The sequence below is a fragment of the Protobothrops mucrosquamatus genome, unplaced genomic scaffold (genome assembly GCF_001527695.2).
Source record: "Protobothrops mucrosquamatus isolate PMUCROS unplaced genomic scaffold, P.Mucros_1.0 scaffold501, whole genome shotgun sequence".
In the NCBI taxonomy this organism is placed as follows: Eukaryota; Metazoa; Chordata; class Lepidosauria; order Squamata; family Viperidae; genus Protobothrops; species Protobothrops mucrosquamatus.
This window is the reverse complement of record NW_015386817.1, coordinates 608,109-623,266: the sequence shown is the minus strand read 5'-3', so window position 1 is coordinate 623,266 and position 15,158 is coordinate 608,109. Positions and strand designations below refer to the sequence as shown.

The 15,158-nt window shown below is 38.7% G+C and overlaps 1 protein-coding gene across 1 annotated transcript in view; it reads left to right on the top strand.

Moving 5' to 3' along the window:
* Positions 1 to 15,158, top strand: part of EIF3H (eukaryotic translation initiation factor 3 subunit H) — a 95,321-nt gene that overhangs the window by 74,313 nt on the left and 5,850 nt on the right. The window contains exons 3-6 of the mRNA XM_015816801.1: positions 624 to 791; positions 3,391 to 3,490; positions 11,044 to 11,193; positions 14,288 to 14,408. Coding sequence (XP_015672287.1) covers positions 624 to 791; positions 3,391 to 3,490; positions 11,044 to 11,193; positions 14,288 to 14,408 — 539 coding nt within the window. The remainder of the gene's footprint in view (positions 1 to 623; positions 792 to 3,390; positions 3,491 to 11,043; positions 11,194 to 14,287; positions 14,409 to 15,158) is intronic.

Sequence of the window (15,158 nt, the reverse complement as noted above, 5' to 3'; positions counted from 1 at the left end):
CGTTATTAGGGGTTAGAGAGCCAATACCGAACACATCATTAGCCGCTTTCGCCCTCAATAAGACTGGATCTCACAGCAACAGGGGGCGTGTCAAGTTTTGGCTACTTGGTCTCAGGAGCAGGCATCCAATGGAAACCCACCGGTGGATTCTCCATCTCCGTACTGAGAAAAGGCGTTCAGGTAAGACAACGCCCCTTCTGAGATCCACTTGAAAACCTGGAAAGGTTTGCCTTCAAAGAAGTCAAGAATGACTAGCAGGACTCTGCTTCGTGTCTCTGAGCTGTGCAACCTCAAGAGATTCCTCAGATCCAAACAGGACAGCAGCTTCTCAGCCTTCCTTATTTCACTAGGGCAGGGGTAGGCAACCTTGGCTCATTTATGACTCGTGGACTTCAACTTCCCCGAATTCCTGAGCCAGCATGGCTCAGCTTGGAAACCTCTCTCTTTTCCCTCAGCATGGCTGGCTCAGGAATTCTGGGAGTTGAAGTCCACGAGTCATAAAAGAGCCAAGGTTGACTACCCCTGGACTAGGGCATCCTTTAGAAATGGCCGAGATTCAGATGTAAACTTATCCTACAAAATGCTTATTGTTCCTCTCTTTTTTCCCCCCCTCTTCTCTCCAGTTCAATATCAGATGGAAATGATGCGTAGTCTTCGCCATGTCAATATTGACCATCTCCATGTCGGCTGGTATCAGTCTACGTACTACGGCTCCTTTGTTACCCGTGCTCTCCTGGATTCCCAGTTCAGTTACCAGCACGCCATAGAGGAATCTGTCGTTCTCATTTACGGTGAGCATGTGTGGTTTTCCTGTATTATTCCTTCCATCACCACCACCACCCCTAATTCCTCAATATTATTATATACATCGCCTATGAACTCCCTGCCTCAAGAGCTGCCTTGGCAGACCTTTTGCAAGTAAATACCAACTCTGTGTCTGCAGCAGCCTCAGCAGCAGCAAAGTCTAGACAGAGTTTCCTTCTTTTTGTTTATTTTTCTTGCTATCAGAGCCCTGATGTGTATGTTTTGGAATGCCAGAGGAGCTGCTTCATTTTTATTCCTCCCAATTCCCATCCCTCATGGAAGGGGCGAGTGGAACTACACCAGATGTCTTAACAAGCCCAGCTTGCTGGAACGTCTGGCTCGGCATAAGACTGACCAATCATAAAGCAGATTGCCAAGTATTTCTCTTCTTCTCTCCCCCCCCCCTCCCGTCCCTTTCCCAATTTTTATGCATCTGATAGAAGCATACAAAACCTGGACTGTTTTCGTTGACGAAGATTTTTCCCCACCCCCTTTTTCTGCTGATTTTTTTTTCTAATGGCGTTTCCTAAGCTCTCCAGACCAGATGTTCTGCGCTGTATCAGAACCGTAGGCAATTTAACAGCTTTATAGCTGTCCCCTCCCTGAATACTCAACAGTTTTGCCATATCTGGCAAGCTCACATATAGTTTCCAGCTGAGAAGTAAATGTAACGTCCTGAGTGTCTGTCAGAAAAAATACTAATGAATACGATCAATCTTACAAGCTGCCCCTAAATTGTTTCAGTATGTTAACAATTGGATTACAGTAAAGAACAAGTTGTTAAAGTATATACTTATTCTGGCTGGAAATATTGCATCATCAGGTCCTGATGAATTTTCCACTTGTTTCACTCTATTTGGGTTTTCATTTTATCACTTGATCGCTAAAGGTTTTGCTGGGTTTGGGTTTTAGACAACCAGCATAAATATATTTTTGTTTGGTATTTTTTTTTTAATTGCTGTTTGGCAAGTCTGCCTCAGCTGTTATCTCACCACAGATGTTACAGCTCCTTTTTCCTAGAGACTACATAGTTTTTCTTTTTAAAATTCATAATTTTCCCATCTTTAATGATAGCTCATCAACATGTAAAGTATGTACACGTTAAAAAACACAAGGCAACTGGAACATTTATCTAAATAAATGTATTTTTTTTAAAAAAAATACTGAGTCTGCATACTGTGCTACATCATGTAGCTCCCTTGAGTCTTAAATATGGTAAGAGATGCTGTTGATGAGTGTGTGGACCCTGAGTCTGGCTTATTTACATTGGAGAAGATAAGAAAATAAAATAACAATTCTTAAAGCTCACTTTTCTAGAATTATTTTAGAAATTTGATTCCCGCTTTCTCGTATTCCGTTCTGTGTCAATCCCCAATTTGTTTCTGGAACTATTTAAAATATTGGCTGTCACGTTTCGAAACTCTAATCCAGAATGGGCAAACTATGGACTGACTGCATGTGGTTTTCCAGCAGTTGAAGATTGCACCTATGCAATACCAGCAGCAAAATAGGCAATTTTTGATGATAAGAGTTTTCTTTGTCTCTTTTTCTTATTTCAAAAATAAGAATAGGAACAGGAAGCCTTTCAGAAGCAAATCAGTTTTGCTTCTTCTGCCTTTACAATTACTCTACATCTGAGGTTCTGAAATCATGGAACTGGTTATTTTCAGCTCTTTCAAGAGAACTCTCACTCCAATATTTACCATTTTAACCCCAGGCAAAAAGGGGGACAGGAATTTAAGAAGCTAAGCTTTAATGCACCCCGTTCTGTGGAATTGTCTTCCCAAATACATGCTTGTTTTAATTTCTTCCTACTCTTTTTGAGGAATATGACAAAAAATTTCAATTATCTCCTATCCTTTTTGTTGCATTGCTCCCTCATATTGGAAGCATTGAGGCACTTCCGGGTTGAAAGGATTAGCTGGTGACATCTCATTGACTGGAGGATGACCAGTTGAGGGCTCCTTTTGTGTCCCCGGCAAGAGCTAGGGTGAAGGATGGGAGCTTACTCCATCCCATGACAGCACTTGGGTCTTGAGCATGGGCTGTCAATCCAGCGTACTAACTATGCAAGCCAAGGTGCTTCTCATTCTTTTTGTGGATAGAATTCTGTTCCAGAGTTTCCCAATCTTGATAACTTTAAGACATGTGGACTTCAACTCCCAGAATTCCCCAGTTGGCTAAGCTGTTATATTCTTACCATTCTAAATAACTCATAAATTTTTGTTACTGATCTCTATATAGAAATGGAATTAAATCAATACAATTTTTTTTAGAGAAGATCTATTTCCACTATTGTATATTATTTTGAAATTAAATCATTAAGATGTTCTTTTAGATAGAATCTGTTTTCATTATTGCCTAATATTTTGATATGCAGCCATAAAAATAAAACATTTAATAATGCCAATACCAATAGTAATAATGCATGCAATTTGTGTTTCTTTACTCCACAAATTGTGGCTTCATAGAGGGATCAAAACAATACCGACATTTTTTTTTCTGATAATTAAAAGACATACAAAAAATTGCCCAATATGAATTGCTCAGATGAAATTTCATTGCTTTCCTCTTTATTTCTCTCAGATCCTATAAAAACGTCTCAGGGCTATCTCTCCCTAAAAGCATATCATCTGACACCTAAATTGATGGAGGTTTGCAAAGAGAAGGATTTCTCTCCAGAAGCGTAAGTGCAAAGGGAAATTCTGGATGTGGGTGGCAGATGGACCAAAGGCATAAAATAGTCAAATCATTTGCGGTGAAACTCTGTAAAACCTACAGAGGTATGATATATGTGCTTTCCCAGTAGCTGCAAGTATTGAGATAACTGATAGGATAGAGAAGCAACATTTGCTTCACCAAAGAAAGATTTGTTATGCCTGTCATTGGAGACAGAGGACAAGTGCTTAAGGCAAATCAGATTCAACAGAACAGACCGAAAATGTAAGAGTTCAATTCTTTACTTAAAATGTTAATATCAAGATTCTGTTTTTAGCTGTTTTATTTTGTGTGTTTGTGTGTAATTAAAACTTTTAGATATAAAGTGGCTTCTGATATTCTTCACAGCAGTTATAAATATATTTTAACCTCTTCCTCTAACGTTTTATCATATTTCTCTTCTTTATATAGCCTATCCTGTCTAATTATCAAAACCATAATTCACAAGTTCATTTTTTTTCATTTTTTTACGCAAAAAGTACATAAGAGGCTTCCAGTCATCAATAAATGTAGGTAATGTCTTTTCTGTAATCAGTGAAGTCAATTTATCCTTTTGAGGAAAAGCTGTCAAGTTCACCAACCATTCCTCCCTACTGCATAGCGTCTAATCTTTCCATTTTTGTATATAATAATATTTTCAGTTATCTTATATTCCATGGCTTTTCCATTAATCCTAAATGTTTTACTTCTGAGTATTCCATTGCATATAATGGTCCCTATTCTTTAACAAAACTAACAAGGCTTACATAGAGAGGAGCTTGGAGACCACAATCTATGTAACCTTGAGTGTCTATGGCCCAATTTGCACAATGTGCTTAAAATTATTGAATACAACATTGTAATCTGGGGTCACACATCACAGTAAAGAAGAGATTTATAACCTTATCTGGTTTGAAGGTGAGAATTATTTTTTTTAAAGGTTTTCTATGGGCTAACTCCAGAAAGCAATAAATCAATGCATCTCTGTGAGTTTTTGTTTATTGTGCCTTTTGAATCAGGACTCTTGGCAACTTCCTGTACTAGTCACTACAGCAGTGTTTCTCAACCTTGACAATTTTAAGGCATGTGGACTTCAACTCCCAGAATTCCACAGCCAGCAATGCTGGCTGTGGAATTCTGGGAGTTGAAGTCCACATGCCTTAAAATTGTCAAGGTTGAGAAACACTGCCCTACAGTTTTCTTGATTTTTTTTCCCAAGATTTTAGAAGTGGTTTGCCAATTGCCTAGGTCTGGGACAGAATGATGGGCTCAAAATCACTTAGATAGCTTCATGCCTAAGGTAGGACTAGAATTCACAGAGTCTTGGTTTGTAGCCCAGTGCCTTTACCAGTACACCAAACTGGCTCTTTGATTTGGTTTACTTTTTATTAAAATTAAATGTATGTAGTACTGTCTGATAGCAGCATCAAGCTGATTTTGTAGGTAAGCAAGTCAGACCTAGTCAGTAGTGGGATGATAGAATTTCTGGAAATTTTAGGAGTGTAAAATAAAGAAAGTGAGGACAAATTACTATTGTATTTTATTTTTCTTTTAACAACCCTGTAATCCAGCGGTTCTCAACCTATGGGTCGCGACCCCATTTGGGGTCGATCGACCATTTCACAGGGGTCGCCAAGCAAGGCTGTCCGCCATTTTTTTCCCCTTTTCCGGTGGGTGCCTTACCTCCCTTGGGCTGGGCCAGCTGGTGGTTGGCCTGCTCCGTCTCTGCCGCTTGCCAGCTACGCCTCGGCCGGCGCAGGGGGCAGAACCACGCATGCGCGGCGCTCCCGGGCAGGGAAAGTCCTCGACTTACGACCAGTTGGGTAGTCCTCGACTTACGACCGGTTCAGTCCTCGATTTATGACCAGTTTAGTCCTCGACTTACGACCGGTTGGGGGTCGCGGCATTAAAAAGGTTGAGAACCACTGCTGTAATCCCTTGCATCAGCAGGAACTCAGGCCAGCTGAATGGAGCTGAGCATTTAAGTGGCTGGATGCCCTTCCTGACGCCTACACGGAGCTCACAGCAGATATTTCTCTTTGCACCCAGAGAGAGAAATATCTGCCACTACCTAGGATTGAACTCACAGCCTCCTGATTGGGAAGTGAGAGCTCCACCTCTAGGCCACCACACTGCTCACAAATTACTACTGTATAACTGCATGAAATGAATTATTGTGTTGGCTTATCTCTTATATAGTCTTCAAAATGAAGGAATTACCTTCCTTTTTCAGCAAATTGTTTCTATGGGTACCAAAGCAAAAAAAAAAAAACCAAGTATCTTTTAAATGACAAGAATTGCCACACTTGTTCTAGTTGCAGAACAAAACTCTCTCAAGGCTACATTTGGGACAAATATTGATTGACCTTTTAAAATGTGATTTAGAGCCATGGCTCTGTAAATCTGTTGTATCAGAACTACTGGGATTTTCTCTGAATGTCTTTTAAAGTGTGTTTCAGCTTGATTTGCCATGACATAGCTTTTGACATGAAGATTAACAAAATTGAGTTGAACTCTAGTCCAGAGCAATGATGGAATTTTCCCCCTAAATTGCTTGAGCCCAAAGCACTGTTTCTCCTCTGATCATCTCTAGTCAACCAAGGGCACCTTATTATATAGATTGATCACTTTCATGACTCAAGAATAAGAACAGAGGAGATCCAGAGGGCCTAGAAAACATTGAATATATTTAATATAAGAATAAATGGTTTAAGATTGCATAATCTGACAGATCCTCATTGTTTAAAAGGATCTTGGACCAAAGAAATTCCAAAGATTGTCCTGTCCTCAAGTTGTGTGAGCAATTTTGCATTGTGATTCATTCCAGCAGTTGGCAATTCTGATAATTCAGATGCAGTATATCAATTGTGAACCAGCTAGACAAAGTATTCCTAGATAATTACCCCAAAGCCTGCTTATTGACTCAAGCAGATCTTTAATCCAGGATCTCCTGTGTTATGTGACACACTATTTTGAAGGCTTGTTCCTTTAAAAATAACTTGCAATGTACCATGTAAGGTCATGGCAGGTGAAGGTACAGTATATAAAAATCCTGATTGTGTTTGCAAGGCTCTCTAGATTATGATGAAATTACTGATAAGTAAGCAACTGGGAGGTAGATCTAAGCAATTGTAGGGAATAATTCCCTGTTTCTATGAATAAGATAGAATAGAAATGAATTGTGTTAGAAAATGGGGAAATGTATGTAGCATACAAGCCAGAAATTCACAAGTATTCAGTATAGATGCTTTAGCCCAATGTTTGAACTATGGATCATTATTGTGTTCTGTGACAATATTGGAGGGAGTCAGTGTTACTGAAATGGTGGCATTCTGACTCAAAATTTCATGAGGTCTTGGGTGTATCTCCCTCCAAAAGAAGATGAAGAATACTGACATTTTATTAGATTTGTAGATACTAGATTGCATTTATTTTAATGTTAGGAAAAGACCAATTTTTATTTAATTTTGAGATCTCAAAATACCACCTGGATGGGTTAATTTGCAGTATGCCCAGATGTTGCCAATTGTTTGCCCACATTGTAGCCTACTAAATCTACAGTGACACTTGGCGATCTTGAGGGCCAGTACTCATGATTAAGAGTCACGTTCTTGTAAAGATTGCCAATGGCTGTGTATTCATTTGGAACCACAGTGGACTGGAGTTTTCTTCTGAAAAAAACAATACTATGATACTATGGGCAATGAGGATGTGAAGAGGTTCTAATATGCGTTTAGTTAAACCAGCCTCCTTTGCATTCAGGTTGATGTTAATCATAGCACATAGCACACACATCTGTGTCTAAGGCAGCGGTTCTCAACCTATGGGTCGCGACCCCATTTGGGGTCAATCGACCATTTCACGGGGGTCGCTAAGCAAGGCTATCCGCCATTTTTCCCCCCTTTTCCGGCGGGTGCCTTACCTCCCTTGAGCTGGGCCAGCTGGTGGTCGGCCTGCTCTGTCTCTGCCGCTTACCAGCTATGCCTCGGCCTGCACAGGGGGCGGAACCACGCATGCGCGGCGCTCCCGGGCAGGAAAAGTCCTTGACTTACGACTGGTTGGGTAGTCCTCGACTTACGACCAGTTTAGTTCTCGACTTACGACCGGTTTAGTCCTCGACTTACGACTGGTTGGGGGTCGCGGCATTAAAAAGGTTGAGAACCATTGGTCTAAGGGATAAGATTAGCTGGACATATTCTCCATTTCTTGTTGTGTTTTATATCCACAAGTACTTTAGAACGCAGAATGTGTGGTTCACATAACTTGATTAATAGCTTGTTCTCTGAAGGTCCAGTTGAAGGAAAAAGTTGAAGTAAGAGATCAAAATTATGACATCTCTAGAAGGTGTTGATACACTGCTAATCCCAGGTGGTAACTAGAGGAAAGGTTCTGGGTACTCATTGAAGTACATTTGATTAGTGACATAGATATAAAGATTTAAAGGTTTCCCCTGTCCAATTGTTACTGACTTAAGGGGGCAGTGCTCATCTCCAGTTCTCTGAGAGACATTCCTGACATCATATGGCCAGCATGAACATATGGAACACAGTAATCTTTCCCGCTGAAGCAGTAACTATTTATCTAGTTGCATTTGCATGCTTTTGAACTGCTATGAAATAAACTCTGGATTTCACAAGCTATTTTCTAGGGTTTTCATCAGTGGTTTTTTTTTTCTATTACATTTTTGTAGCAAGATTGAGGAAGTTTGGGAGAAAAAAATTGTAGGTGGTATGGATTCTTTCTAAAATTGCAGACTAAAAAAGAAAAAAAAAAGGAAAAGCTTTCTCCAAATGATCTTTTCTTTCCTCTTTTGCCATTTGCTTTTTTTTTTAAAAAGTTTTTCAGCTTTTCAATTTTGTTAAAAAAAAATTAAAAAATCCCAAGGTAATGTTCAGACTAGGAAAGAAAGGAACAGTCTGTTGGATTTGGAGGTGGACAGGGTGCTATGTAAATATTTATTTCACAATTTGGAGAATGAAATGTTGGTTCCATCTTCTGAAAAACTGCAAAAATCATCAGTTAGTATTTGAGAAGAGGAAATATATTTAGATAGTAAACAGCAGAAATAATAATTGGGTTTCCTTATAAAACTAAAAGATCCCTTTGAAAGTTTGAGCAAATAAAAATAAGGAAAATGTCGATATTTAAATCAAAAGCTGCATCTAACAGTAAAGGATAAGAAAAAAGGAAGAACAAAAACTGTTATGGTCCTTTGGTTTTGCCCTGATTTTTGTGGAAAGGGAAAAATGTATTGGATCCCATACTTGAAAACACAGTATGTATGGGATTTATTTTTCAATATTTTTATTAAGATGAAGGGTTTTATTTTTCCTCTCATGGATAGTTCATTCTGTGTGCCCTAAGGCAGGAGACTGATTGAAAAGAGAAGAACCTTGAAGAATGTCCTTCTACAATTTAACATAGAGGTGCTGAAGGCTGTATTTTCCTGGGGGGGGGGAATGCTCAAAATGTAGGTCATCACCCATCTAAAAACTATTCCTATCTCTTTCAGACAATAATTAATAGCAATAGCACTTAGACTTATATACCGCTTCACAGTGCTTTACAGCCCTCTCTAAGCGGTTTACAGAGCATCTTGCCCTCAACAATCTGTGTCCTCATTTTTACTGATCTTGGAAGGAGGGAAGGCTGAGTCAACCTTGAGCTGGTCAGAATCAAACTGCCGAACGGCTGGCAGCCGGCAGTCAGCAGAAGTAGCCTGAAATACTGCATGTCTAACCACTGCATCACCACATCTCTTGATTAATATGGTAGGCACCTACTGGAAGCAATGATTCTTCTCTGTGATGGTGTAATGGGACAACCTGTCCTTCTGCACTATCACTGACTACATCTTCTCAGTCTCAACTTCTCTAAATATGGTTGACTTCAATTTCTAGAAATGCTAGTCAACACGGCCACTAGATTCTGTTGACAGCATATTTCGGAAGTTGAAATCCTAACACTTCTGGAGGACTTCAGTCTGGAGAAGATTGGTTTAAGAGAAAGGTTTCCCTGCTCTTCCCCAGTGGGAGAATTAGACGGCAACAGGACTTTTCAGTACCCGCTTTCTGTATCAGTGTGTGTGTGTGTGTGTGTGTGTGTTTGGTGCAAAAAGTTCTTTTCTTCAAAAGGGCTAAAAGCAACTTAAATACTCTCCTGCTCCCACCCGTCCATAGAACTTGAATGCCAGTGTTTTTAAACTGGATCATGGCCACAAAGAGCAGACTTGATAATTGAGTAATTTGAAAGCCTTTAAAACCCACCTATAGTTTTAAATTATACATGAGAGCATGGTAAAGAACAATGAAGGACCACAATGGTACACTCTGCAATGTACCAACATTGAAAATCCAAGATCCCATTCTGTATTGATCTAATTCCCAGAACAGATGATATCATAATATGGTTGCCTGGTTTTGATTTAGCATGACCAGTCATTATGGTTTGTAAACAGTAATTTATAGTTTACCATGTCATTGAACCCAGCCAGTATGGGTTACTTTAATAGCTAGAATGTTGCATGAATCTAGCCAATATTCTTTTGTTAAAGGATAACTGCCAGGATTATGCCTCTATTTTTTTATATACTGATTTGAAGTATGTAGGACTTCCAAAAAGTTATTGTTGTAGTATTTTCCCCATACAATTTCTAATGCATAAGTAATTATTTAAAAGTAACTGGCATAGCAAACTTGCCTGGAGAAAAGCCAAGTTTGAATTCATGCTCTGAAAAGCTTAGGTGGGGGATGGTGGTGATAGGTCGATATGTTTTTTGCAAAAAGCAGACCAATGGTATATTTGGCAACAGTGGAGTTCTTTGCAGAAGAAATTAAAAAATGAAGGCAGCACCACTGTTGTGGAATTTTTGAGGCATGGGGGCATAATCAGTATATGTTTTTGGATGTCTTACGTTCGATTTTTGATTCCTGCCTTGACTAGTTCCTACAGTTTTCTTGGCAAGGTTTTTTGGAAGTGGTTTGCCAATGTCTCCTTTCTAGGGCTGAAAGAGAATGACTCGCCCAAGAACTGACCTAAAACAGGACTAGAACTCACGATTCTAGTTTCTAGCCTAATATCTTAACCACTGTATCAACCACTGATTGTCTGGTCTAATTTACTGTTGTCCATATTGACAGGGACTGTCACCTCCACGATGCCAAAGAGACCAGTGTTTCTTTATATTATTAGGATGACTTAGTGACAGGTATGCTGCTTGTCCACTAATATTTTTTTCTGTAAGAGACCCTAGTTAAGCTTAAAAGGCACCCCAGAGTTCTTTAGATCTTGATATAATTGCTTCTTGATTCTTCAGACTTGTAACCTATGTCTGTTTATTTTGATCTGTTTTCCCCTAAATTTGTTACAGGTTCTTGGAATAAAACCATTTTCCTCTCCTGACTCTTTGTCTTCCATGTCTTCCAAAAAATGTGTCCTTCATGATTGGAAGAATGGAGCAATATAGCCTCTGTAATGAGAAACTCAGAATTTCGCTTGTTTCTGGTGTAACTGTAAGACATATACATGTACTTTTCATTTCAGGTTGAAAAAAGCAGGAATTGCATTTGAAAACATGTTTGAGGAAGTCCCTATTAACATCAGGAACTCCTACCTGATCAATGTTCTTCTTTGGGAGTTGCAAAAGAAGTCAGGAATTGCAAATAGACATGAATTGCTCAGCCTCACAAGCAAGTAAGTGCTGATTTGGAATCAAAATGCAGTATCTGCTTCTAGGCTTTAGTTGAAATCATTGTAAAAAAGAAAGGATAACCATTTCAGAAATTTCATCATTTTGAATTAGTATGAAATTGACAGAAAATGTAGGCTAGATGCTTGAAAAAGTTCACCAGGTTATTACAAAAAGAGAGGCATTTAGACTACGTTTTTCATCAGTTTCATATAACTCAGATAGAGAATTGTCATCCAACTCTTCCAAAGGGTAGCAAATTGTGGCAGAAGCTGATTTGACTTCAGTTTGATTTAAAAGGTACGGGTAACACATCAATTAGGCTTTTCAAGTTGGCCTTTGTATGTGGAAAGAATTATGCACAAAATGATTCAACTTACATTTTACACTGTTTCTCTATTTTCCATTTATATTAATTGTGCCTCTCTATCCTTCTCAACACTTTCATTTTCCTTCAGATTGATGGAGGTTGCTTCCACTTCTGTAACAAAATGGTTAAAATACATTTTTTTTAAAGATCTCAGGCTTTCAAATCAGTTTCCATGCAAGAGATCTTTTCATTGAGAATAGTTTTCTTACCTTTTTCTATATTCCTAGAAACAAGATCTGAAGAATATCCTTTGGCAATTTTCTACAACTATTTGTGTCCATATATGATGGACTTCCAATTAGATAATCGCTCAAATATCCTGCCATTGGCTGTGCTAACTGTGAATTATGAGAGAGTCCAATAGATACAGAGGTCACTAGTATGAGGAAAACTGACACTCACAAGAGACCCCAATATTATAAACATGTTGGTTGCCTTAAGTTCCACTCTAGAACAGTAATGGCCATACCTGTAAATTCTTAGATATACCTCTTAAAATGATCAGTCAACAATCATGATTATAGATTACTTATAGATTTAATCATGCATAAGTTACAATTTCAATTCAGTTGTTAATCTAACTTACATCCTGATGATTTGGGACACCGCTCCAATATATATCTTCTGTTTATTGGTATTTTGACTTTGTCCAATAACACATGTTCTCTTGAGTTGCATATATATTAGTTCATATTTTAAAAATAGCATAAACAATTGAAACTATAACTAACACAAGAAACAGACATGTTAAAAACACGCCACAAAATTCAGTTCCAATTTGTCTGAAATCTAATCTACATCTCTGGAATTGCAAATATAAATGAGTCGGTACCAGAGAAGTCTGTCTCAGAAGGTTTTCTGCAAATCATAGCCCCCTAACTGGAAAAACTTTCTGTGTTGTAGCACCCATTGTGGGGTCCTTGGTGCTCTCTGAGTCTGGTTGTTTTCCTGCAGACGTTTCATTACCCAAACTAGGTAACATCATCAGTTCTGATGGTGTTATCTACTTTGAGTGATGAAGAAACATCTGCAAGAAAACAGAGAACAAGCACCATGGACTCCTCATTTCAACCCTGAGCTACAAACATTTTCTTTTATTAGCTACAAACATATTCTTTTATTATTTTCTTTTATTGTATTTGGTTCTAAGAAGATTTTGAAAAGGCCAGTAATGCTTCACAAGAGAGAATGTTCTTTTTGACATTTTATTTTAAAAACGGGACTAATTGTTGAGCATATTTGCCTTGAATAATGGATTGAAGGGGTCCATGGGTAGCATCTTTGCTGCTTGGCCATTGTAGTTGGGGCTGATTGGATTGTGAATCCAACTTCATGCAGAATTCAGTTTCATACATTATTGTTCCAGCTGACCATAATCCACCCATAACCTTATCTCTTTTGTTAAACAAATAAGCAGCAGTTAAAAATGGGAAACATTACCAAAGAAATTAATGTTTTGGGTAGAGAATTCTACATGGGAGTTTCCCTTTTATGAAGGTTCGCATTCTCATGAGATTAAAATTATTATTAGGAAATCCATTCTTAGGCAGTGTCACAAATTCTCAAGTGATTAAACAGGAAATTGACTCATCTTCAAATTACTTCTATGTAAAAACAATGAGAACTTGACACGGGTTGTTATGTATCTTTCTCATTTTCACTGCCCAAAAGTCTTCAGCTCCCAGTTCAGCAACCTAAACCTAGAATAAAGTCAACATGAAGTTAAGAATTTCCTGGTCATACTGATTTCAGCAGGACAGATGTAATAATGTTCTTCAGTTTATCAACATTTTTTTCCAGGCTGGTTCTTAAATTTTCAACATCTAATGCATCATTTTCTGCTTGTTTTATTTTTTTTCAGTCTTCCAAATCCTAGTGGAAGCACAAACTGAAATAATATAAAATAGTTATGCTGAAACAAAATAGAATCTTGGATTATGTTTTTTGGTTTTGAAACATTTTGTTCATTTAGTTTCTTCATTCCCCTGGTAGGTAACTATTTTCAAATAGGGGGGAAGGAGGGGGACTCAATGGGGAAACTGGCAGAAAGTTTCTTCTGTTTCCACTGCTTTTTCCCCACCTGTTACCATTCTTTTTATTTATATCCCACCTTTGTTATTTTTATATAATAATACAAAGCTGTGAATATACCTAATATTCTTTCCTTCTCCTATTTTCCCACAACAACAACCACCTCAGTGAAGTGGATTGGGCTGAGAGTGACTGGTTAAGGTCACCCAGCCATTTTTTATGCCTAATGTGGAACTAGAACTCACAGTCTCCCAGTTTCTAGCCTGGTGCCCCAACCACTAAACATAAGGAAATATCTCTGAAATGATGATTCGGCAGGACAGAGATTGTCTAGTATGAACAGTGCATTTGAACAACAGTCTGGGATGTGTCATATTAGAGACATGTCTTCATAACATCAATAAGGTAGTGATGATTTAATGTTTGTACGGTTTCTGTACCCAATAATTGGTGTACTGTATTAGCTAGAATGGAGATGGATCATTTTAGTAACATGAGACTTTCATTCATTCTCAACTCCTACTCGTTACAGCAAGAGATATATAGACAATAGGTACCAGCTCAGTGAACTTTAAGAAAAGAGAGAGACATATTGTGAGTTCATAAGGCAGATTCGGCTCAATTTGATCAGCAGACACCGTTGTCTTTCCACAGAATAGCTACATGTCTTCATCAGAATGTCTCCTTGTCTGTTTCAGTAATCACCTTAGCAAAACCCTACAACTATTGATGGACCGAGTGGATGAAATGAGTCAAGATATTGTAAAATACAACACCTACCTAAGGAATACCAGCAAACAGCAACAGCAAAAACACCAAGTAAGATTTTTGGGAAGGGCCGCCTCTCGAAATGTTTGAGGGTGAATCAGTTCATGATGGGATTTTGATAGTAACATTCAGATTTCAGGAACTTTATTACATCTCCTAAATATACAAGCCAGTTTATAAAGCTGATCTTTCTGTCCTTGGCGTTTATTACATGGAGAACATGGGCATTGCTCCTCAGCGCTCCTTGACTTATCAGTATAAAACTGCATAGGCAAATTTATGAAACAATTTTAAAAGTGGAAAAACTGATTTGAAGGGGATGAAGGGATATCCACGATGGTTACCTAGTAGTTCTTGCTCAACTTCCAATTGCTGTAGCTTGGTTTCATGCACCATTGCTGGCCCTGCTCATTTTATTTCGCTCTACAGTTGAATGCAAGCACAAGCAATTTTGGGAAGAAACTTACCTGTTTTTGATATGAAGCATAAAAATACATTTTATGGATGTCTTTCCCCCTTCTTGTTCTCTTTTCTTTCTCAGCTTCTCCCTGCCACCTTCCCATTTCTTTCCACTTTTCATTCTCTCTGACATACAAAGCTTTATGCTCTTATTCACTCATAAATGCGGCCGCGCGGGCGGTGTTGGGAGGGACTCGTCGCTCCCATGTAACACCGCTGCTGCGCGAGCTGCACTGGTTGCCAGTGGCCTTCCGGGTGCGCTTTAAGGTGTTAGTTACCACCTTTAAAGCGCTCCATGGCATCGGACCTGGTTATCTCCGAGACCGCCTTCTGCCACAGATT